Source organism: Coregonus lavaretus (assembly GCF_964263955.1).
Source record: "Coregonus lavaretus genome assembly, chromosome: 6".
NCBI classification, from domain to species: domain Eukaryota; kingdom Metazoa; phylum Chordata; class Actinopteri; order Salmoniformes; family Salmonidae; genus Coregonus; species Coregonus lavaretus.
This window is the reverse complement of record NC_139993.1, coordinates 26,067,361-26,093,846: the sequence shown is the minus strand read 5'-3', so window position 1 is coordinate 26,093,846 and position 26,486 is coordinate 26,067,361. Positions and strand designations below refer to the sequence as shown.

Here is a 26,486-nt window from a genome sequence, read left to right as displayed (position 1 = left end):
TGGACTAGTATGTCTGTTCAGATGGTACTAAGTGTAGGAATAATGTGGTAAGAATGTTGGGTGAGACATTAGTCTTTCTAACTTTAGACTCTGGGAATGGAAAAATTCTTAGAAATAATAGCCTAGTCATTGTGGATCCAATCAAAGAAAAAAATCACATGAAAACCAAAACATCACATTTTTGTGCATCACACACCTTTTATTTTAAACTATGAATGTATGATACTATTTTCAGTTTACCCTCATTTGAACAGAAAGTTGTTACTTTTTGCTACTATTAAGTTAACAGTCCCATTAAGCCATTAACTTAACGATTAAGTACTATTAAGTCAACAGATGGCCTGATTCCAGTACAAAATGGTAGATGCTAAATATAGCCCATTTAATGGTCTATTTAGCTCGCACCCTCCCATGCGTGTTATATCCACATGATCCCAATTTAACAAGACACAATTTCAAGAATTGATGATGCAGCCGTATTTGTCTAATATATTTTTGACTTCACTCTACTTTAATTTATTAGGTCTTTTTTTAATGTGGATTTTTTCTTCAGTGTTGCTCATACTGTTTTATAAACTTGACATGTTTGCGTGTGCATGGCATCAAATAAAGCTACCCACAGGGCATAGACGTCAATTCAACATCTATTCCAGGTTGGTTTAACGTAATTTCAGTGAAATGGAAACCACGTTGATTCAACCAGTGTGTGCCCAGTGGGTAACCACTCTTTTCATATTTTCTAGGACCATCAATGGACCTGCCAATCAACCTCCACATCTTTCTCCTCCTCCTTGCCATCAGTGGAGTTCTTGGAGCGTGCCCAGATGAATGCCAGTGCAGAGACTACAAAATCCTCTGCCAAGGCAGGTCAATCACAGAGTTTCCCTCCTCAGTGCCTGGCTCCACCACCACCTTCTACATCTCCAACACCAACATCACCACTCTCAAACCTGATGACTTGGCTGATTTTGCCGAGGCCCTTGGCATCTTCGTTTTCAAAGACACTGGGATCAGAGAGGTATTCCCTGGCACCTTTGACCTCACCCATAACCTGGGTGCCCTGGGCTTCATAGGCACCGAGCTGAATGACCTGCCTGAGGCCCTGTTTCTAAATTTGGTGAAGCTGGAATCTCTGACTCTGAGCGGCAACAAGCTCCTGGTGCTTCGCCCCGCCTGGCTTTACTCCCTCGCTGCTCTGAGGACCCTGGACTTCAGCAAGAACCTCATCACGTCTGTACCAGAAAAGGCCTTTCGCTCTGTCACTCAGCTGGAGCATCTCACCCTGGCCAGGAACAACATCAACCAACTCTCCAGGGACACCTTCAGGGGCCTGAGCAAGATCAAATCCCTGCGTCTGAACCGGAACGCTCTTAGGGCGATCCCTGCCGGAGCATTTGATGACCTGGTAAACCTGGAGGAGCTCTCTCTGCAGGATAACGCCATCACTCATCTCCCCGCTAACCTGTTCTCCCAGCTGCAGAGCCTACAGAAGCTTTATCTCTCCAACAACCGGCTAACTTCCCTCCCAGAGGGGATTCTCCTCAACCTCCCTAACTTGGCCCAGATCTCCCTGTATGAGAACGAGCTCCAGAGTCTGTCCCCAGGAGTGTTCGGCCACATGGCCGTGAGGGAGCTGTGGCTGTATGACAACAGGCTGACCCGCCTGGAGGACCACACCTTCAGCAACCTGACCCAGCTGCGTCTGCTGGTACTGAGCCGGAACCAGATCAGCTCTGTGTCTCCCGGGGCCTTCAGTGGGCTGGCAGAGCTGGGGGAAGTGTCCCTGCACACCAACCTCCTCACCAGCCTGCAGGAGGGCACCTTCCAGGGTCTGCCCAAGCTGGTAAACATCTCCCTGGAGCACAACTACATCCGCTCCCTTCCTGCCAGGCTTCTCCAGGGCCACTCCCACCTTGGCCAGCTGGACCTCCACAACAACTCCCTCCCCAACCTGCCCTCAGAGCTCCTCAGCACCCTCACAGTGGCCAAGGAGGTGCTGCTCGCTGAAAACCCCTGGAAGTGTGACCAGGACATCGTGCCACTTCGGGACTGGCTGACACGGAACCCCACCAAGGCTAACCTCAGCACTGTGGTGTGCCTCACGCCCTCTGTCTTAAGCGGTGACAGCATAGCCCAACTGACTGACGAGGAGCTGACGTTGTTCACTCCGACCGCCGTCCCTGATATCACCCCGACAGAAAAGAGGAGGAAGCCCCACACCCCCCCTCCCAAGAGGAGCACCCCCTCCCCTGCTGCAGAGGCCACGCCCACCCAGGAGCAGGGGGAGGACACCAGCAGTGGGCAGGGGAACGGAGAGGGTGTGTCCAGGAACATGCAGATCATTATCATCGCGGTGGTCTGCACCACCATCATCACCAGCCTCATTGTCTGCTGCGTGTGCTGGAGGAGGAACAAGAGAGGCAGCCGCAACCTTGGCCGCAGGAACAAAAACAACTCTGTCATCTAGACTGGCCCAGGGGCCTGAGCACCACATAGGATATGTATTGTGCAGTCATGCTGAACATGCCAGAGCAAACATCCTGATGCAGTTGTTCCCAAACATCTTAGCACAGGAACCCATCATGTCTCTATCAAGAACTCATGACCAAGGACAGACTAGCTGGGGCCTGACCCTTGGGGAACTCTACTCTGATGGAATAAGTTGTTCTGATTGGGATCCCATAATATTATTATTACCCCATTTTGCAAGTCCCTCTTTAGCAAACTTTCTGTTGTCTGAGGTTTGAACAATGTTTTGCACAAAGAACCAAAAAGAACATCTTATAAACTGTAACAATAATCACCTGGAAATTGCATGGATGGTATGCACAAAATGCCATTCTTCTTTCTTTTTATACTGGTCAATTTTTTTTTGCATATATACTGAACAAATGTAATGTTCAGCATATAGTCTTATCACACACCTGTTGATTTTCAAGAAGCTCTTTTTTATGATTTACTGACTGGAATTAGGCTGCTTATTGTGTAATTTTGATATAGTGTAATCAATAGATAAAGGATGGTTTCATCTACTTGTAAATTGTTATGCTCCACACACAAATCACATAAAATGACTGACTGTTATATTAAATAAATACACAACATAGTAGTGATATTCTGAAATGCTCAAGAGACAAGTGTTCATTGTGTGATAAAGAGTTGTGTTGAACTGTTGTGTGGGGATTCCCATCTTCTTCAGCCGATAGTATTTGATCCAGTTGTATACCACAAAAAAAAAATTGACGTTTTAAGCCGGACTACTGGAATGAGATGTTATCACACTAGTCAAATATGTATGCACTCTGAGTAGGCTACACAAAAAAGATTGATAATCATGTTTATGCCAAGGGTTCGTGGTGCTGTTGGGAGGGGTTCAGATTAAGAGCTCTGCCACAACCTTGGCATCCAGTGTTTGTGTGTGAGGGAGATTCTGACTGTATCCTTGGTACATTCCATGTGTCTAAAGCACGTTGATGGTATAGGCCTACACGTAGAGGTTGAAATGTAAACCACCCATCTACCTGAACACACTTAACAAGATAGAGGATACATCGAGTTTTGTTGATGCTGAGAACGGAATGTATATACATTTTAAATAACATTCTTAGAACATTCTCTGAACATTACTAAAGTTTTCTTGTGGTTTTTATGGAAAGCTTTCTTAAAACCCTTTACACTCATGGAAATATGCCTGTATGGATAGGGATAAATTGAAATGTTTCTTACAGAAGAAATATGAAAATCATTGAGGAACTAGAGCAAGCACACTTGTAGTTGTTTTGTTTCGAACACAACCGTGCATCCCTACCATCACACCATTTCTGTTGTTGTTTAGGCAATCCAAAAACGGTCCATTATAAATCGTACTCTGGGTCAGGTTGGCATCATTTGAAAGCTAGTTCTATTGCCAACATGACTAGCTAAATTATAAAATACGATATTACATTTTTAGGCTTCACAATGAAATTCGGTGAAACAGATCATAATTTTGGTGCACATAGAAAGGTGTCGTGGGTGCAGTGTTGTAGTACTCGAGACCACATATTGAGTGTCTCGGTCTTGTCTTGGTGTCAGATACATTTGTAGCCTACTCGGTCTTGACTCGGTCTCGGACAGTTAGAACTGGTAATTTCCAGAGACCAGTGGAGTAAAAAAACCTCATAATTATCAGCTTCCATTCAATCAGCGCATAAAACCGCTTCGCCAGGCCAAATATATACAGTGGGGGAAAAAAGTATTTAGTCAGCCACCAATTGTGCAAGTTCTCCCACTTAAAAAGATGAGAGAGGCCTGTAATTTTCATCATAGGTACACGTCAACTATGACAGACAAATTGAGAAACAAAAATCCAGAAAATCACATTGTAGGATTTTTAATGAATTTATTTGCAAATTATGGTGGAAAATAAGTATTTGGTCACCTACAAACAAGCAAGATTTCTGGCTCTCACAGACCTGTAACTTCCTCTGTCCTCCACTCGTTGCCTGTGTTAATGGCACCTGTTTGAACTTGTTATCAGTATAAAAGACACCTGTCCACAACCTCAAACAGTCACACTCCAAACTCCACTATGGCCAAGACCAAAGAGCTGTCAAAGGACACCAGAAACAAAATTGTAGACCTGCACCAGGCTGGGAAGACTGAATCTGCAATAGGTAAGCAGCTTGGTTTGAAGAAATCAACTGTGGGAGCAATTATTAGGAAATGGAAGACATACAAGACCACTGATAATCTCCCCACGCAAGATCTCACCCCGTGGGGTCAAAATGATCACAAGAACGGTGAGCAAAAATCCCAGAACCACACGGGGGGACCTAGTGAATGACCTGCAGAGAGCTGGGACCAAAGTAACAAAGCCTACCATCAGTAACACACTACGCCGCCAGGGACTCAAATCCTGCAGTGCCAGACGTGTCCCCCTGCTTAAGCCAGTACATGTCCAGGCCCGTCTGAAGTTTGCTAGAGTGCATTTGGATGATCCAGAAGAGGATTGGGAGAATGTCATATGGTCAGATGAAACCAAAATAGAACTTTTTGGTAAAAACTCAACTCGTCGTGTTTGGAGGACAAAGAATGCTGAGTTGCATCCAAAGAACACCATACCTACTGTGAAGCATGGGGGTGGAAACATCATGCTTTGGGGCTGTTTTTCTGCAAAGGGACCAGGACGACTGATCCGTGTAAAGGAAAGAATGAATGGGGCCATGTATCGTGAGATTTTGGAGGGAGTTGAAAGTCCATGTTGCCCAGCGACAGCCCCAAAACATCACTGCTCTAGAGGAGATCTGCATGGAGGAATGGGCCAAAATACCAGCAACAGTGTGTGAAAACCTTGTGAAGACTTACAGAAAACGTTTGACCTGTGTCATTGCCAACAAAGGCTATATAACAAAGTATTGAGAAACTTTTGTTATTGACCAAATACTTATTTTCCACCATAATCTGCAAATAAATTCATAAAACTCCTACAATGTGATTTTCTGGATTTTTTTTCCTCATTTTGTCTGTCACAGTTGACGTGTACCTATGATGAAAATTACAGGCCTCTCTCATCTTTTTAAGTGGGAGAACTTGCACAATTGGTGGCTGACTAAATACTTTTTTTCCCCACTGTACACTCCTTTCTTGAAACATTAATATCTTGACAGCCTTTATATCTATTATAGACATGTTTGTGCAGTGGCGAACCTATTCACCTTCAGTGTGTGACAGGTTCGTGATTCTGAAAGGACAGCAACCGTAATACCATCGCAAAGGGCCAGCAGTGTAGTGAAGGGTATACGCAGGTACTTTTTCCCCCAGTGTGCATTACCTATACTCACTTCTTAATCCCTACTGATGCGTATCAAAGTAGTGTAGTGGAAGTATACGATTTGTAGTACAATAGAGAAATCATGCACAAAGTAGCCTACACAATCGCAAAGCACGTTAAATATATTCACATGCGCGCCGCATACTGCCTAGTTTCAGCCGAATATAATCTGCAGGCAGCAAGGGAGTGCAGCTCTCCACTGGTTTTGACATGGAGCAGCTCACAGAAGACTGACATCGGTAGCCGGTAGGGTAGGAAAGACATTTCAATTCATGATATCAACCAGTAAATGCTAACTAAGGCAACAATGGGTATGCAAACCATGTATAAAAAAAGTTTAGTCCGAAGTGTTGGTTAGTAGGCTATTTGTGATGCGCAATTGTTATCATGTAGCTGTTTGCATAAGGGGCATAGACATGGATGGGGGCTGGGTGGACAGAGTCCCACCAATTGGGGAACCAGGCCCTGACAGGCCCACCTAATCAGATTGATGTAGTTTAAGCATTGTTGTGGATTTAGACCATCAAATGTTTGTGTTTTGTATATTTAAAAAAAACGCTGATTTTGAGAGTGAAAATCTGAAAAATCTATAGGAAAACTCATTTAAAAAACTTCGGATTTTTCACACGGTGCCTTTCCTTCGCTGGGCGGGCCGTTTGGGAACTTTTTTGCAAGATTAGAGTATACCCACTTCTCCAGGCACCACTACACCACTGCATAGGGCCGATGGAAAGACAGCAGTCACACACAGCATGATGTTAACCTCTACCGGATCAGTGTCCCTAATAAGGGACGGTTGTTGCTCAATATGCAATATGTGACTAGAATGGTGTTGTAAACAACAGCCAACTTTCCGGGACATAGACATGTCTTATATGGGCAGAAAGCTTAAATTATTGTTAATCTAACTGCAGTGTCCAATTTACAGTAGCTATTACAGCTAAAGAAATACCATGCTATTGTTTGAGGACAGTGCACAACAACAAAACACTTTAATCATGGCAACTGGTTTGGTACATTCCCCTCTGAAGGTAAATAATGTACTTACATTCAGTAATCTTGCTCTGATTTGTCATCCTGAGGGTCCCAGAGATAAGAAAAATAGAAAAATCAATTTTTATATTCAAATGTAGGAACTGGGTTCTACAGTTTGAACTCTGACTCCACACCCATCCCACCCAGCCATCTAGATGTGTGAAGGTTAGTGTATTTTCTGTAGGGAAGCTAATTATCCATCATTTATGACATTCCTGTGAGTGTGCAAACTTAAATTTTGTATTACCATAGCATTTTTGTATGTTCTTTATAGTTATGTACTTGAAAACCAATTTGGCATATTTAGGAAAACTCCTGGCAGACTTGATAGGAAATATTGTGTAGTGATGTAATTCTTCACTGGATCAGTCTGAAACTTTGCACACACACTGCTGCCATCTGGTGGACAACATCTAAATTACAGCTAGAATCCTTTATCACTGTCTGGCCTTTCTCTATCATTTCAAAGATGATGCAACAAAACACAAAACGCATGTTTTGTTTGTTTGTATTATCTTTTACCTGATCTAATGTGTTATATTCTCCTACATTAATTTCACATTTCCACGAACTTCAAAGTGTTTTCTTTCAAATGATATCAAGAATATGCATATCCTTACTTCAGGTCCTGAGCTACAGGCAGTTAGATTTGGGTATGTCATTTTAGGTGAAAATTGAAAAAAATGATAAGCAGTCCATAAACTCAGAAACAATAAGACAGTAGGTCCTAATCATAAGAATACAAAAACACAACTATTAAGCATTTCCCAATCGAAATGTACAACTATTACTTCCCATTGCAAAAAAAACATTTCACCTTTAGCAGACAAAGTAACCCGTGACCTAAAGTTTAAAGTGGAACTGACAGCGTTTTAACTACTTTGCAGATATGAAACAAACAAACAGACAATCATAATATCAGTCAGAAATATCAAATTCCCAGTTTATGCCTCAAAACTAACTTTATAAGAGGTTTTAAAAATATGTTCTATTTGACTCAACTTTCCATGACGTACACTAAGGCATTGTTGACAGAATAGATGGATGCAATTAAATGCATGATTAATATAATTCACCTATACATTTCTTGGTAGTCCAAAATATATTGCTATCAGGTTGTAAATCACAGCTGGTCTGGTACATTGTTTGCTGCCTCCATTCTGGACAAAAACTGACAAATGTAATTAACGCTGGGAATGTCAATACAATCAAACTAGCAAGGGCAAAGATCACAAGTCATTCATAATGTGGCTAATAGGCTAGCGTATCTATTTATGTAGCAAGCTAAAAACACAGAGCCTAACATTAGCTAGCTAGCTAGCTGCTAGGAGGATGTCATATCATGCCATTGGAGGAGTGGGTGAGTAGCTGACTTTTTTCCTTCATATCGTTTTTTCAGTGGCTATACGCAGCTCGAGATGCAAGTGTCATTTAGATAGCTAGCGTAGAATCCCGTATTATCGGCATATTCAACAGCGTTTAAGAAATATATTACCTTCAACAGTGTTATCTTGTGATCAAGCCTTCAATGTTTTGTGATTATTGGTGTCGTAAAAATGTTAGCTAACGGTTTAGCAATTAGCAAGTTTGACATTTCATTTGAAATATTACTGTTATCTGCTTTTGATAAGCGGTTTAGCAAAAAAATACGTCCCGTATTATCTGTATACGGCCCCCAGTTATTGGGCACCTTACTATTTTGTTCAATTACAAGATATATCCGTTTGATTTTGTTGAAAAAAGAGACACCAACCACGTAGCCGAAGTGTTTACTAGATAGTTGACTAGTTGGCTAGTCTTCCGGTAAAAAATAATGATTTGCCTGTCAACTTTTCATTGCGTAGCCCGGTGCGCCCTCTTGTGGACTCTTAAAAAATGGTTCTTCACCAACATATTCAGTGTTGTAACCAAATGAAATATGAGTATTAATAATTTACATCAAATACACTTTAATTTCAGTTATGTGCATTAACATAAAACAATGAAAACAGTGTTGGAGTTTGTGTTGCAGAGGTGCACTTGGAAAGTAAAGGAAGAAATACACAAGATGGGTTCAATAAATATATATATTATATTTTAGACATTTATTTTTTTGAACAAATAAATAATTTCATATGAACACAAACAAAACAAACAATTAAATCTCGACCTCCATCCCTATATTGTCACAAAAATCACAATAAAAATCCAGCTCCACCGCTACCTCTTGATCCCACTGCACACACCTGCAGTGGAACCAGTGCTGGCAAAAGTCACAGCACACCCATGGCACCTCGGATCTACACTCCTGAGAGGAGCTTGCAGGCGGATCACGCTCCCCGCAGCGAGCACAGCAGGTGGTGTCTTCTTTTATAAAAAATTAAATAATAATACAAATTGATTAATATGGTTTTGCAAAATGTAGAAGTTCTTCAACAACAATAGTAATTGATACAACTGAGAGAGCGAGAAAAACAGATTATGAAGTACCTGAGAGTGGTGCCATGGGTGGTGTGACAGATGTGACCGGTGTAGCTTTTCTCTTCCTTTTCTGTGCTGCAGTTTGAGAAAAAGTAGTGTTAGACAGAGCATGTTGCATGAAAACCCTTTTCAACTTTTTTACATCAATACCTCTGGAGGAAGCTGCAGAGGTTTTGGAGGAGGCGGAGATGACTTGAGGGCTGGTGCTATGTACTGTAGATATATAAAGATATATTTTTTTATTTTTACATTGCTGTTTTATAAAACAGATAACAAACAGTCATTTTTTCGTAATTTAACATGTGTTTACCTGTGGAGGTGGTGGTATTCAAATTGCAGGGGGCAGGGACACCAGACGAGGCTGCTATGGTGGTGTGACCAGGGGAGACGGAGGAGGCAGTTGGTCCAGAGGAGGCCGTGTTGGTGGTGACAGACATGGGGGGTGGTGTGCATTGGGGTGGTGGTGGACAAAACCGCCGACGATGGCTTGGAGGAGCTGGTGTTTGTAATGGTGGGGTTGAGGGGCCGACGATGGTGTGGCCGGGAGAGTAGGCATGTGGCCTTCTTCTGCAGCTGGGGACTCCGGCGGCTCCTACAGGTGTTGCACACTGGGAGGCACTGGCAGTGGTGATGCAGCTGTCAGGAGTGGTTCCAGCAGGGGGTCCAGCAGAGGCGATGGCGTCAATGGTCTCATCCATGGCAGCCCTCTCCTGTGCCCTCTGTGTTCTGAGGGCTGCCCGACGCTCTTTCTCCTCTGCCCCGGCCCTCTCCTTCTCACCCCTCTCCTGCCACTGGCGCGTGTATTCCTCCCCGGTGAGGCATGTGGCGACCACAGGGAGTCTTCTGTATCGGTCCAGCCGATACTTCAGGACAGTAAGGATGTGCCCCAGGTCCTTCGCTATCAGCCCCCCCTCTATTAGGGGATGCTCTTCTAGAGCTAGGGATAGGACTGGAGCAGCGGCTGGGACTGGGGCAGGGGCTGAGGGTCCTCCTGTGGTCGCTGGGGAGGAGGTGCTGATGGATGGCACAGTGCTGCTGGTTCCAGTAGAGGCGGTGTTGGGACCCGGTAGGGTCCGAGACGGCATTAAACGGGACCCTTCAATGGCTGAAGGGTCAAAAGGGAAGATGCCACACTTCTTAAACCCTTCCACCACATAGCGCATGTCCTTGCATCGCTGGTACGGGTAGCGGAATACTCTGGCAAATTCTGATTTGTTTACCATGTAGGAGTGGTCAAAATGGCTAAGGTCTCCAGCTACCTTGGAGAACTCAGCCTTTAAAGGGCCAAAGTATGCCACGTCCAGCGGCTGCAGGACATGGGTGCAGTGTGGTGGAAGACAAAGAAGTATAACCCCTTCCCTTAGTGCCACCGCGAGCACTTCCGGGTCCATGTGGCTCTTGTGCTCATCGAAGAGGAGAAGGAGAGGGCGCTCTTTCACTGCATACTTAATGAAGTGCTGAAACCACTTCCTGAACAGGTCCCCGTCAATGTAGCCACTGCTTGACCGTCCATACAAGGCTTGGGGGGGGCCTCCCAGTGTGTAGTGGCCACCGGGGAAACACTTGGGGTAGATGATAAACGGGGGGACGTCCTCCCCAGTTGCGTTGAAGCAGGCCAGCACTGTGATGTGCTCCTTGGTCCCCGGAGCCTGCTGATACACGTGTTTTGCGCCCCGGGGAGCCAGCACTTTGTGCCTGCTCTGGTCGCTACGAAACCCAGACTCATCGCAGTTATATATTTGTCTGGGTTTCTCCCTCAACCCACTCTCCTCCAAGTGCTTCTCATAAGAAGTGAAGAAGGTGTCCATCGTCGGATGTGTGGCACACTCAGCTCTCCCCCTATCCAGGGTGTCCGGCCTCCTCATGCTAAGGTTCTTGTGCCTCCTCCTGAACATTTCCCACCACCTCTTCCCCAGTGGTGGGATTGTTTCCCCTGGGTGCCGAAACCTACAATAGAATAGAATATATAATTGTCCATCCAGGATGAAAATGTTTGTTTTGGCATCACCATACACATCCACATTTACATCACACACATTGAGAACAGTCAGTCCACCAATCTACATACATAAACACATAGAACACCAAATACCTGCGTATTTTGTTGGCGTATTTCATCAGCCTCTGTCTGGTGAAGGGAAACCCAAGGCTGGCGCAGTAGATACAGTACTGCACCAGAGACTTTTCATCCTCTGGTGCAAGCAATGTGGGTGGTCCACTGCGACAACCATGGGTCACCCGGCCGCTCAGCCTGTCCGCCAGGGTCTGCCGAGGTACACCATGCACCTTGGTAGATAAGAAAAGAAAACTGTTACTAGCAGATACAATTCACATACACATGGTAATCTCCTAAAAACAAAAGATGCCTAACCTTGGCAGCCTGGCGGATAGCCATCCCTGCCCCGCAGTCCTCCATGGCATGGCACATGTCCACCTCACTCCACTGCTTCCTCTTGACTTTCTCCATGCTGCAGTGGTAAATACATGTAGCTAAATAACTTGGCATACTATACACATTTTAGAAAGATAACTCAATCTGAATATGTATAAACATTTACATTTCAAAGCTAAGGCATTGAAAGGTGATGAAAGTTTTCACAATAACTGAAAGTGTACCCACGTTTTTTGTTTGATGTTATCTGTAATGAAAATTAGTGTCCCAATTAGTGTAATATTGATGCATACATTGTACCATTTAACTAAATACTGCCTCTATGTAGCTGTTGTAAGATGAAACATAGCCAACAGTGATAGGTGTCGAAAAGTTCATGGTTCAAAGTTCCAAATACATTTTTGCAGATTGTGCAAAACACCTCCGTCAGAGGACTCCAATTTTGATACGGTAAAGCTTGACAACATGCAGCTGTTTTCGTGATATGTATTATCTAACACTTACAATTTCTTTCCTTTTTGCTTACTTAGCAGTTCTATCAACATTTAGCAACTAAGATAGCAACATTAGAAAATCCGTTAGCTATATTTCAGAGGTAAAAAGTTGGATATTAAATTAGGTGTGGTCTGTCGCGCAGTCGAATTTTACAATATGCAGCGTGTTCCACAAAATGTGTACATATAACTTTTTTGAAAACTCTCAAAACCTAACTTAACTTACATAAATTGCACTGAAAATCGGTGGTCAGCTAGCTAAAAGGGTGTCGTTAGTCACAAAACTTACCGTTATTTTTCAGTCCATTTAAGTCGAGGTGATTCAGTCCTCCAACCGCTAGAGAGTGTCCGAGGTCAGGGGGTGTCTGATGTTTGGGGAAAATTAGCTAGCAAGAACTTCAACGACTATTATCTAGTTAGCATATCTCTTGCGTTCGCAAATTCACTCTGGCTATCTACTCCGATTTCAGAGCACTCTCGTCTGAGTGTGCCAGAGCACAGAACAACTGTAAACAGCCTAAACAGCTTTGCTACTGCGAGTAAAATGGTCAGAGTGAGGTGTTCTCTAATTTGTCTTTGGAAGTAGCAAACTAGCCAACTTTAGCCAGTTAGCTTGCGTGCTTGGTTGGGAAAATCATGCATTGGCAGGCAAGCTTCAGAAGGACGAGGAGGCTACAATTCCCCATCGTTTATCAGTACAATTTTGACAGCCAACTAGCTGAAGAAGTTTGACAGGTTTTATCTAATGTTCCTTCGTTAGATTTGAGCTAATCTTACTCTGGCTAGCATTAGTTGTTGATGTTTATAACTGAGGGAGAGAGAGCCTACCTTTTCATGGTTGTTTGATCAATAGGACTATAAAGTTCCCAAATGTAAGAGGACTCCCGTGGTGTTTACATATTTGCAGAAATCCATTCAGGTGTATTTTGTGGCTTTTGGCAAATGCGTTCTAATGATCTAATGTCACGCTGTCCTACTGCCTGTAAACACACAGTCCAGTTCAAAGTGAATGATGGCAGGCCCGTATTTACATTTTAGTCATTTAGCAGACGCTCTTATCCAGAGCGACTTACAGTTAGTGAGTGCATACATTTTCATACTGCCCCCCCCGTGGGAAACGAACCCACAACCCTGGTGTTGCAAGCGCCATGCTCTACCAACTGAGCTACAGGGGACTAGCTATCCAAGTCAACCATTGGCTAGGCCATCAGAAGCTAGATAAAGCCATCTGCCATTAACTGTATTAGGGCAACATTTTGGAGTGACAGTGGAATCAACCAATCACATTTGTTTCAAATCAAATCGAATTTTATTTGCCACATGCGCCGAATGCAACAGGTGTAGACATTACAGTGAAATGCTTACTTACAAGCCCTTAAACAACAATGCCGTTTTTAAGAAAAGAAAAAAAAAGTGTTAAGTAAAAAATAGATAAGTAAAAAATAGCAAATAATGAAAGAGCAGCAGTAAAATAAGATAACAGTAGGGAGGCTATATACAGGGGGTACTGGTACAGAGGGAATAGGCCCAAATCACTAGTGTTTATTATGGAAAAAGATATAGACCATATTCTTTTTCTGCCTACATTGGCCTTTTGAAGACCATTCTCGTTTAACAAAATTGATGGATTGAATAATAACATTATTATATTGTAGCCTACAAACACACAAAACATTTGAATATTGAATAGAATCTAGTGATTCACATAGTAAAATGTATAATGTATTAGCAGCAATATAACAATATTTATGTTGCATAAGGTCGATCCTCTTCTATGGGGAAAATTGTGAAACTGAATGTTTGACTAAAGAGCTGGAATCCACTGGCTTCAATTAATGCAGTGCCCTACATTTGATTGCGCTTATAGTATTTTGGAGGGTAAGAGAGGTGCAGACTGTAGAGTGGTGTTACTAAGTGGTGGTGAAGGACACAAGGCTCAATTCAAACAGACAAGATACAGGACGTAAACAATTAAACAAACTCACAACTATACACAATTGCAAGAGAGCTGGATGGACTTAGTCTCTTTTTAGTTTGAGGTTTGAGGCTTTAAATCTTGAATAATACACATTTGGGGTTTTCTTTCAAATGAAGCATACAAGCTTTCAGTGAACTTTCTGCTGGTAAAGGAAGACATAACCACCTAAAGGCTACTTTCCTAAATAAATTAAACAAACTCTACTACTAATTCATAAACCTGCTAGTTCATGAAGAAAATATGTCCATTCATCATTATTCATTCTCTGAACCAATCCGCTACACTTAGAGAAGAATAATGACCCCGGCTGCATGTGACTTTCTGGAGCGGTACAATACAAAATGATGCATTGTTTAGATCATACCAGTGACCTTTGACACAGTGCTACTGTATTCTGTATCTCATAGTGCGTTCTGGAACTCACTGAATCACTGATCATGGCATAACCAACCAAAGAACGCATACACATTTCAACTGAACATTAACATGACAAAACAGAAACCATAGCTACTGTAATTGAACCTATATGGACACATACTGTGTAATAGCCTAAGTGATTATTAGAAAATAAGGAATAAAGAATACAGTACTAAAGCATACATAACACCACTGCCATTAGCTTCAGAGTTCTAGTATAGCCCACAATGTGTGTTCTATGGGCTCACAGCTCTGTTCCTTATCTCTGACAGCAGAGGGTTCTCTAGCCACGCCTCATGTTGCCTCCAGTAGGCACCTAGCACACTGGAAGCCTGCTGTGCTTATTATATTGACAAGATACTTGAGTGACCACTCTAACAATGGAAGTAATGTCCTCAAAGATGGAAGCACTGTACTGTTTTTGATGGAAGGCAGGCGGGAGGAGGCAAGATCAGGTGGGACCATTCTAGCCAATGAGAGGGCAGATACGCGTGTGAACAACAGGCACAACGCCAATATAAAGTTGTTTTATTCAAATGTTGCCAAAATGCCAAGTACATCCACTTAATCAGTGCATTCGTAACAACCTTACCATTACGAAATTTATATTTGATAAAATAAGCCTCACATAGCAAATTAGCAATTACATTTTATGTTGGCCAAATTTGACACTCTCATTGACCCTCATTGACAATATATATATATATATATATATATATATATATATATATATATATATATATATATATATATATATATATATTCATGGACAGATTTTGGGCCAAGTAAACTCTCTACAAAACTGTGTGTTTGCCTGACTCTCTCTATAACTGTCCTAATCGCCTCTCTCAGTTATAAGCCTCAAGACAAGAGGAAATAATCAGGATTAGCTGTTTTCTTTCATGTCGGACAGCATTATTTTATTTTTTAGTCATTTAGCAGACACTCTTATCATGAGCGAATAACAGTTAAGTGAGTGCATACATTTTCATACTGGCCCCCTGTGGGAAACGGACCCACAACCCTGGCGTTGCAAGCGCCATGCTCTACCAACTGAGCTACAGGGGACTACCTTAGCGTTAAACGGCTCCAGTGTCATTGCTCTGCTTATCGTTTTGCTGCAGGTTTCACTTTAGAGATCCCCTTTCTTTGTGAATCAATAATACTTTAGAATATATCAAGTTAATTACAATATCAAAACGAAATCTTTCCATAAAAAGTTATACATATTTTCAGGAAAAATGGCTAGAGGACACATCTTCATCTGTCTTCTGCCTTTGCTGTTTGGGTATTAGTCTCAGTCCTGTGAGAAGGAGACTGACTGCCCCAAAGAGAACCAGGATGTTGATGGCAAGGATGTAACACAGATCCCGGTAACTCTTAAAGCAGGTGCCACAGAGGTCTTCTTTGTGGATGGTCAAATCACTGTCATCACAAAGGGGGCCTTCACCACCAACCCCCAGCTGGAATAGGAGGAGTTCATCAACACCCCCACTGTCTCCATAGAGACCGGTGCCTTCAAGGGATTGGTCGACCTCAAGCACATTGAGATCTCCAGTATCCCACTAACATCTGTGTCTGTAGGTGTTTTCCAAGACCTGCTGCACAACCTGGAAAAACTTCTGCTGAAACTCAACCAGATCTGTAGTCTGGACATAAGACTGTTTGATGGCCTTAAAAACTTTCAGATCCTCCATCTGGCCAAAAAACACCTACGTTCAGTGGCCTCTGCTCTGTTCTCAAAGCTGCACAAACTGCAGGTACTGAGAATCTATGACAACCAGCTGACCGCCGTTCCGGACGGGATATTAGAAAATCTACCCAAATATGAAGGAGATCACTCTACAGGGTAACAATACCACTACAATACCACCCATACAGTACCAGTCAAATGTTAGGACACACCTACTCATTCCAGGGTTTTTCTTTATTTTTACTATTTTCTACATTGTAGAATAATAGTGAAGACATCAAAACTATGAAATAACACATAGGGAATCATGTAGTAACCTGTCACGATCGTGACATAACCAAAAAAGTGTTAAACAAATCAAAGGCCACCCTTTGACTTGATGACAGCGTTGCACACTCTTGGCATTCTCTCAACCAGCTTCATGAGGTAGTCACCTGGAATGCATTTAAATTAACAGGTGTGCCTTGTTAAAAGTTAATTTATGGAATTTCTTTCATCTTAATGCGTTTGAGCCAATCAGTTGTGTCGTGACAAGGTAGGGGGGGTATACAGAAGATAGCCCTATTTGGTAAAAGACCAAGTCCATATTATGGCAAGAACAGCTCAAAAAAGCAAATAGAAATGACAGTCCATCATTACTTTAAGAAATGAAGGTCAATCAATCCGGAAATTTCAAGAACTTTGAAAGTTTCTTCAAGTGCAGTCGTAAAAACCATCAAATGCTATGATGAAACTGGCTCTCATGAGAACCGCCACAGGAAGGAAGACCCAGAGTTACTTCTGCTGCAGAGGATAAGTTCATTAGAGTTACCAGCCTCAGAACTTGCAGCCCAAATAAATGCTTCACAGAGTTCAAGTCACAGACACATCTCAACATCAACTGTTCAGAGGAGACTGCGTGAATCAGGCCTTCATGGTCGAATTGTTGCGAAGAAACCACTACTAAAGGACACCAATAAGAAGAAGAGACTTGCTTGGGACAAGAAACATGAGCAATGGACATTAGACCGGTGGAAATCTGTCCTTTGGTCTGAGGAGTCCAAATTTGAGATATTTGGTTCCAACCGCCGTGTCTTTGTGAGACGCAGAGTAGGTGAACGGATGATCTCTGCATGTGTAGTTCCCACCGTGAAGCATGGAGGAGGAGGTGTGGTGGTGTGCGGGTGCTTTGCTGGTGACACTGTCAGTAATTTATTTAGAATTCAAGGCACACTTAACCAGCATGGCTACTTAACCAGTAAGGGCTATTTGACCAAGAAGGAGAGCGATGGAGTGCTGCATCAGCATTACAGGGCACCTCAGGAATTTTGATAGTGCACAGGGCTGTGGGGGAGAAGGTTGTGGGTTCACAGACCACCATGGACAAGAGCAGGGGTAGATAGATCTACTTTATAGTAAAAGCATTGCATGAATCGATCATCGTATTTGCAGGTCTGAGAAAAAATTGTATTTTATGAAAATGTCATGCAATTCTACATCATTTGACATATCAGCAGATTATTTTTTAATACCACACAAATTACCAAAATTACAGGCTAATAATGGACAGAGAGATACGCCTACGTGTTCATTTTATATGTTCTCTAATGCCAAATCAGTGTGTCTTGTTTGCTACGAAACTGTCCCTGTTTGCAAATAATTAAATCTGAGATTAGGAATCTGAGCATGGTCCTCTGTAGCTCAATTGGTAGAGCATGGCGCTTGTAACGCCAGGGTTGTGGGTTTGATCCCCGGGAACACCCATACTTAAAAATGTGTGCACACATTACTATAAATCGCTTTGGATAAACGTGTCTGCTAAATGGCATATTATATTATTATACTTTCAAAAGTTTCACCGCAGACAGTAGGCCTACCGACGCAGAAAAATGTAAGCTTCAACTGCTGGCTACTCTCCTTCCATGGCTTAACCCAACGAGAAAAGGTCACAAGTGTTTCCCTAAAAGCTGTCTAGGTTTAAACATCTTCTATTGTACAGAAAGTGAATAGTTTAATCAATTGATAGTGACAGAACTAGATTACTTCCCAAGCAAAGTCAATGTTTTGTCTCCTCGGCCATAGAAGGTTGTAGCTCAGCATCTGAATGTCAAATAAATGAAACAATGATATCCCCATATGCATTGGAGTCATGTCTTTCCCTGGTATTTTACAGCTTGTTTCTAGCTGAAGCATTGCGGACCAAACTTGCTGTTATATAAGTATCACTTTATATAATTGGATCTGTTTTATTTTCTTCAAAATCTTAAACTAACAATGGGTAGGTCTGTGCTTTTTGCCATTTTCTTTAATAAAAGGTAGGCCTATGGCCTTCACTGACACGGAGGTAGGCTATTTAAAGAGTGCATGGTGGGTGGAGGAATTGGCCGACATATAGCAGTTTATGGCCTAATTTAATCTGTCAAACAGTTAAGCCTACCTCTTATTTCTTAAATAGGAAGAAATAGGCTCCAACACAAAGCGTTCTTGTTGTTAGTAAAGTCTAATTAAAATTAAGATGGTTGAAATTAATTATGCCTACTCGAATTTGCCTACTTTCAGCACCATGAGCTGTCCATTTCCGATTGATTGTGCTGTGACTGCTGCTTTAAGTTTCAGAACCACAATGTAAATGACTAGAATCTGGCTTATTGTGAGGTCAATAACTCTGATAAATACATCATGGGCAAGAAACATATTGTTTATTAAAATCAATTATGGTAGTAGCTATCAATGTTGACCTCTTCATCTTCACACTCTCCTTCTCAAACCTAACAGAACATACAGTGCATTCGGAAAGTATTCAGACCCCTTGACTTTTTCCACATTTTGTTAAGTTACAGCCGCCTTCTAAAATTGATTAAATTGTTTTTTTCCCCCCGCATCAATCTACACACAATACCCAAAACCGTTTATTTTTTATTTTTGCAAATTCATTAAAAATGAAACTGAAATATCACAAACCAAGCCATGAGGTCGAAAGTAATTGTCCATAGAGCTCCGAGACAGAATTGTGTCGAGGCACAGATCTGGGGAAGGGTACCAAAACATGTCTGCAGCATTGAAGGTCCCCAAGAACACAGCGGCCTCCATCATTCTTTATTGGAAGAAGTTTGGAACCACCAAGACGCTTCCTAGAGCTGGCCGCCCGGCCAAACTGAGCAATCGGGGGAGAAGGGCCTTGGTCAGGGAGGTGACCAAGAACCCGATGGTCACTCTGACAGAGCTCCAGAGTTCCTCTCTGGACATGGGAGAACCTTCCAGAAGGACAACCATCTCTGCAGCACTCCACCAATCAGGCCTTTATGGTAGAGTGGCCAGACGGAAGCCACTCCTCAGCAAAAGGCACATGACAGCCCGCTTGGAGTTTGCCAAAAGGCACTTAAAGGACTCTCAGACTATGAGAAACAAGATTCTCTGGTCTGATGAAACCAAGATTGAACTCTTTGGCAGGTGTCACATCTGGAGGAAATCTGGCACCATCCCTACGGTGAAGCATGGTGGTGGCAGCATCATGCTGTGGGGATGTTTTTCAGCGGCAGGGACTGTGAGACTATTCAGGATCAAGGGAAAGATGAACGGAGCAGTACAGAGAGATCCTTGATGAAAACCTACTCCCGAGCGCTCAGGACCTGACTGGGGAGAAGGTTCACCTTCCAACAGGACAACGACCCTAAGCACACAGCCAAGACGACGCAGGAGTGGCTTCGGGACAAGTCTCTGAATGTCCTTGAGTGGCCCAGCCAGAGCCCAGACTTGAACCCGATTGAACATCTCTGGAGAGACCTGAAAAATAGCTGTGCAGTGCCGCTCCCCTTCCAACCTGACAGAGCTTGAGAGGATCTGCAGAGAATAATGGGTGAAACTCCCCAAATACAGGTGTGCCAAAATTGTAGCATCATACCCAAGAAGACTCGAGGCAGTAAACGCTGCCAAAGATGCTTCAACAAAGTACTGATTAAAGGGTCTGAATACTTATGTAAATGTGATTATTATTTATTTATTTGACAAACATTTCAAAAAATCTGTTTTTGCTTTGTCATTATGGGGTATTGTGAGTAGATTGATGAGGGGAAAAAAAAACAATTTAATCCATTTTAGAATAACGCTGTAAAGTAACAAAATGTGGAAAAAGTAAAGGGGTCTGAATACTTTCCGAATGCACTGTATATCATTTCCTGATCTTTCTTATATCCGTCAGATATAGGACAGACACTTTAAAACAAACTTCCGTTTGATTTATTTTCTGACTATCTGTTTTTCCATGTATGAATCTGTTTCTATGGGCAAATAGCGGCGAGGAAAAATTAAATGTTATATCAAATTATTATTTTTATATATATTTTTTCTACGTAAAGTGGTCCTAAAATTCCAAATCAAATACCTAACTGATCCTTGGTATGACCATCTTAAAACAATTCCATAAGTTAGCTTGGTCAATACACCCAGTCACTACAAATATACAGTTGAAGTCGGAAGTTTACATACACTGAGGTTGGAGTCATTAAAACTAGTTTTTCAACCACTCCACAAATGTCTTGTTAACAAACTATAGTTTTGACAAGTCGGTTAGGACATCTACTTTGTGCATGACACAAGTAATTTTTCCAACAATTTTTTACAGACAGATTATTTCCCTTATAATTCACTGTATCACAATTCCAGTGGGTCAGAAGTTTACATACACTAAATTGACTGTGCCTTTAAACAGCTTGGAAAATTACAGAAAATGATGTCAAGGCTTTAGAAGCTTCTGATAGGCTAATTTACATCATTTGAGTCAATTGGATGTGTACCTGTGGATGTATTTCAAGGACTACCTTCAAACTCAGTGCCTCATTGCTTGACATCATTGGAAAATCAAAAGATATCAGCCAAGACCTCAGACATTTTTTTGTAGAACTCCACAAGTCTGGTTCATCCTTGGGAGCAATTTCCAAATGCCTGAAGGTATCAAGTTCATCTGTACAAACAAAGGTACGCAAGGATAAACACCATGGGACCACGCAACCATCATACCGCTCAGGAAGGAGATGCATTCTGTCTCCTAGAGATGAACGTACTTTGGTGCGAAAAGTGCAAATCAATCCCAGAACAACAGCAAAGGACCTTGTGAAGATGCTGGAGGACACAGGTACAAAAGTATCTATATCCACAGTACAACGAGTCCTATATCGACATAACTTGAAAGGCCGCTCAGCAAGGAAGAAGCCACTGCTCCAAAACCGCCATAAAAAAGCCAGACTACGGTTTGCAAATGCACATGGGGACAAAGATCGTACTTTTTGGAGAAATGTCCTCTGGTCTGATGAAACAAAAATAGAACTGTTTGGCCATACTGACCATCATTATTTTGGAGGAAAAAGGGGAGAGCTTGCAAGCCGAAGAACACCATCCCAACCGTGAAGCACGCGGGTGGCAGCATCATGCTGTGGGGGTGCTTTGCTGCAGGAGGGACTGGTGCACTTCACAAAATAGATGGCATCATGAGGAAGGAGAGTTATGTGGATATATTGAAGCAACATCTCAAGACATCAGTCAGGAAGTTAAAGCTTGGTCGCAAATGGGTCTTCCAAATGGACAATGACCCCAAGCATACTTCCAAAGTTGTGGCAAAATGGCTTAAGGACAACAAAGTCAAGGTATTGCAGTGGCCATCACAAAGCCCTGACCTCAATCCTATAGACAATTTGTGTGGGCAGAACTGAAAAAGCGTGTGCGAGCAAGGAGGCCTACAAACCTGACTCAGTTACACCAGCTCTGTCAGGAGGAATGGGCCAAAATTCACCCAACTTATTGTGGGAAGCTTGTGGAAGGCTACCCGAACCGTTTGACCCAAGTTAAACAATTTAAAGGCAATGCTACCAAATACTAATTGAGTGTATGTAAACTTCTGACCCACTGGGAATGTGATGAAAAAAATAAAAGCTGAAATAAATAATTCTCTCTACTATTATTCTGACATTTCACATTCTTAAAATAAAGTGGTGATCCTAACTGACCTAAAACAGGAAATTTTTACTAGGATTAAATGTCAGGAATTGTGAAAAACTGAGTTTGAATGTATTTGGCTAAGGTGTATGTAAACTTCCGAATTCAACTGTACTGTACAGGCGTCCTTCCTAACTCAGTTCCGGGAGAGGAAGGAAACCGCTCAAGGATTTCAACATGAGGCCAATAGTGACTTTAAAACAGTTAAAGAGTTTAATGGCTGTGATAGGAGAAAGGATCAACAACATTGTACAGTGCCTTGCAAAAGTATTCGTCCCCCTTGCCGTTTTTCCTATTTTGTTGCATTACAACCTGTAATTTAAATGTATTTTTATTTGGATTTCATGTAATGGACACACACAAAATAGTCCAAATTGGTGAAGTAAAAAATAAATAAATAACTTGTTTCAAAAAAGTATACAAAATATATAACGGAAAAGTAGTGTGTGCATATGTATTCACCACCTTTGCTATGAAGCCCCTAAATAAGATCTGGTGCAACCAATTACCTTCAGAAGTCACATAATTAGTTAAATAAAGTCCACCTGTGTGCAATCTATTTGTCACATGATCTGTCACATGATCTCAGTATATATATACACCTGTTCTGAAAGGCACCAGAGTCTGCAACACCACTAAGCAAGGGACACCACCAAGCAAGCGGCACCATGAAGACCAAAGAGCTCTCCAAACAGGTCAGGTACAAAGTTGTGGAGAAGTACAGATCAGGGTTGGGTTATAAAAAAATCAGAATTGAAGGAATGATGGATGGCGCTAAATACAGGGAAATTCTTGAGGGAAACCTGTTTCAGTCTTCCAGAGATTTGAGACTGGGACGGAGGTTCACCTTCCAGCAGGACAATGACTCTAAGCATACTGCTAAAGCAACACTCGAGTGGTTTAAGGGGAAACATTTAAATGTGCAAATATTGTACAATCCAGGTGTGCAAAGCTCTTAGACACACAGAAAGACTCACGGCTGTAATCGCGGCCAAAGGTGATTCTAACATGTATTGTCTCAAGGGTGTGAATACTTATGTGAATTAAATATTTCTGTATTTCATTTGTAATACATTTGCAAAAATTGATAAAAAAAACATGTGTTCACTTCGTCATTATGGGATATTGTGTGTAGATGAGTGAGAAAAAAACATATTTAACCCATTTTGAATTCAGGCTGTAACACAACAAAATGTGGAATAAGTCAAAGGGTATGTATACTTTCTGGAGGCACTGTATTTGACCCCTTAACAATACTCAGCAAAGTCTATTTAAACCATAACCCTTGGCATTGTGACTGTAGGATGGTCCCACTCTTCAATTGGATGAAGGCAAACCCTGGAAAGATCAAGTCTACATCTCCTGAGATCTGTGATTGTAAAGGGGATTCAGGTGAAGAAAAGAGAAGAGCAGTCACCGATACAGCATAGTCAATCATAAATCAATTCATTTTAATACAAGTTGCAACAGGGAGACACCTCCCACACAGAAGCAGAGAAAATGTCTAACTGGCCTCCTCTGAGAAGGCACATACTGTATATATTAATCAGACGGTACCAAATGTTATGTAAACAGCAGCCCGAGAGGTTGGGAGGACGTCACAATATCAGCGGCTACAGAATCACACTGTGTTACAGATACATTATCAGTGTGCCCTCGGCTCAGTGTACCTTGTCTGACGTCAATCACCATCAACAGATATGAGTTTAATACATAGCATACGGCATCGAGTCTAGTGACCATCAACCCGTGACACAAATGGATGTCACAAATAGAACATGTGTATTACAGAAAGGGAAACATATAAATATGCTAAGCATTGTGTTAATTACTCCTAACGGAATATGACCATTTATTAGTCTTAAATATTACCCATTACAGTGACCAATCGGAGGATTTAAAGAAACAAGAAATAATGTATCTCACTGAGAACCAGCTCATATTTTCCCACCTCACCTCCAACCACTGTCCCTTTACCTACCACCACTGTCAGCACTACAACCATTCCCACGACAACCACAATAACCACCACCACCACCACAGCACTCACCACAACCCAGACAACCACACCACTGACATCCACCATGCCCACTATTATTCACAACAACATCGCCAACCACTCAGCCAACTACAGTTCTCACCACTACTCAAACAACCACACTGTCCACTACCACACCAACAACGATAGAGCCTACAACTACTTGGCCAACTACAACTACTCTGCCAACTACGACCACTATGCCAACGAGTAAAAGTCTTCCAACCACAATGGCCACTATTAATGAAGCCACCACCCCAACTACAACCGCAAGGCCTCGCAGTGCAGGCCCGGATGATATCCTACACAGCCATGCTGGTGGTGGAGATAGGCTGCACTCTGGTGCTGGCTAAGTTCACCCTGTCTCTGTATTGTTTTCTCCAGCGCAGGGAGAGGAGATTCACCTGACTTGCTTCTCCTTCAGGAAGTCTGTCTCATGGAGGCCAGTACATGAGACAGAGACTGTGGGCCTGTGATCACAGACAATGGAGGGGAATTAAAACAAAACTGAATGCTGACAAAAGGCTCTGTGGCCAAAATGTATTTGTATTTTCTGAAAAATAAACTAACAAAAACCTCCCATTGGGAACAGACGTCAGTTCAACATCTAGTTTTGATGGACATTTGATTAAGTTGTCAACTAATGTGAATTCAACGTGAAACAAACAAACAAAAAAATACGTCATTGGATTTAGGTTAAAAGTTTGATTAAAAAAAGACTATGATGTGGAAACAACGTTGATTCAACAAGTTTTTGCCCAGTGGGATAGGAATGAAAATGTACCCAAAATTGCTTCAGCCCAGCTTGAAAAAAAAGGAGAATCAGGTGCTCGACATTCCATATCCCAGTACATTTCAACAGGTGACCGTCCCAGAAAATTTTAGAAAAAGGTGCACTCTGCCTGTTTGTTTGTTCCGTGAATAAACAAATATCTATGCAGACACAGTGCTCCTTTTTTTCTGGGATCGTCACCTGTTGAAGTGTCCTGGAGAAAGTAAAGCTTTTTTAAATATGAAAACATCTTTGGGTGCTACAGCCCAGGAGCAGTCCAATTTGCACAGTAACAAGTTATGCAAGACATAAAGACATTGTCCGTGCCAGAGTAATTGTTGACCATGGTGAGCAGAGCTGGCAGTAAGTCAGTTCCTAAAAAAAGAACCCTTTTAGGTTCTACAGTGGCTTGCGAAAGTATTCACCCCCCTTGGCATTTTTCCTATTTTGTTGCCTTAGAACCTGGATTTAAAATTGATTTTTTGGGGGGTTTGTATCATTTGATTTACACAACATGCCTACTACTTTGAAGATGCAAAATATGTTTTATTGTGAAACAAACAAGGAATAAGACAAGAAAACAGAACTTAAGCATGCATAACTATTCACCCCCCCCCAAAGTCAATACTTTGTAGAGCCACCTTCATTGTGCAAATGGAATAGACAACAGGTGGAAATTATAGGCAATTAGCAAGACACCCCCAATAAAGGACTGGTTTTGCAGGTGGTGACCACACACCACTTCTCAGTTCCTATGCTTCCTGGCTGATGTTTTGGTCACTTTTGAATGCTGGCGGTGCTTTCACTCTAGTGGTAGCATGAGACGGAGTCTAAAACCCACACAAGTGGCTCAGGTAGTGCAGGTCATCCAGGATGGCACATCAATGCGAGCTGTGGCAAGAAGGTTTGCTGTATCTGTCAGCGTAGTGTCCAGAGCATGGAGGCGCTACCAGGAGACAGGCCAGTACATCAGGAGACGTGGAGGAGGCCGTAGGAGGACAACAACCCAGCAGCAGGACTGCTACCTCCGCCTTTGTGCAAGGAGGAGCAGGAGGAGCACTGCCAGAGCCCTGCAAAATGACCTCCAGCAGGCCACAAATGTGCATGTGTCTGCTCAAACGGTCAGAAACAGACTCCATGAGGGTGGTATGAGGGCCCGACGTCCACAGGTGGGGGTTGTGCTTACAGCCCAACACCGTGCAGGACGTTTGGCATTTGCCAGAGAACACCAAGATTGGCAAATTCGGCACTGGCGCACTGTGCTCTTCACAGATGAAAGCAGGTTCACACTGAGCACATGTGACTGTCACGATCGTCGTAGGATTGAGTAGACCAAGGCGCAGCGTTGCAAGCAAACATATTATTTAATAAGTGAAACACGATCAAAACAAACAAAGACGATAACGTGACAGTACACGGTGAAACTAA

At 42.4% G+C, this 26,486-nt stretch overlaps 2 protein-coding genes across 2 annotated transcripts; one reads left to right on the top strand and one right to left on the bottom strand.

The window, feature by feature from the left end:
• Positions 1-751: 751 nt before the first annotated feature.
• Positions 752-2,467, top strand: LOC311130683 (uncharacterized protein; the record flags this gene model as incomplete). The annotated part of the gene is made up of 1 exon (XM_084163469.1): positions 752-2,467. The coding sequence occupies one exon, from the start codon at positions 752-754 to the stop codon at positions 2,465-2,467; it is 1,716 nt and encodes a 571-aa protein (XP_084019595.1).
• A 6,432-nt stretch (positions 2,468-8,899) lies between these two features.
• Positions 8,900-24,334, bottom strand: LOC311130981 (uncharacterized protein; the record flags this gene model as incomplete). The annotated part of the gene is made up of 5 exons (XM_084163820.1): positions 8,900-9,193; positions 9,317-9,382; positions 9,458-9,520; positions 9,618-10,244; positions 24,205-24,334. The coding sequence occupies 5 exons, from the start codon at positions 24,332-24,334 to the stop codon at positions 8,985-8,987; spliced, it is 1,095 nt and encodes a 364-aa protein (XP_084019946.1). The 3' UTR covers positions 8,900-8,984.
• Between the last annotated feature and the right edge of the window lie 2,152 nt (positions 24,335-26,486).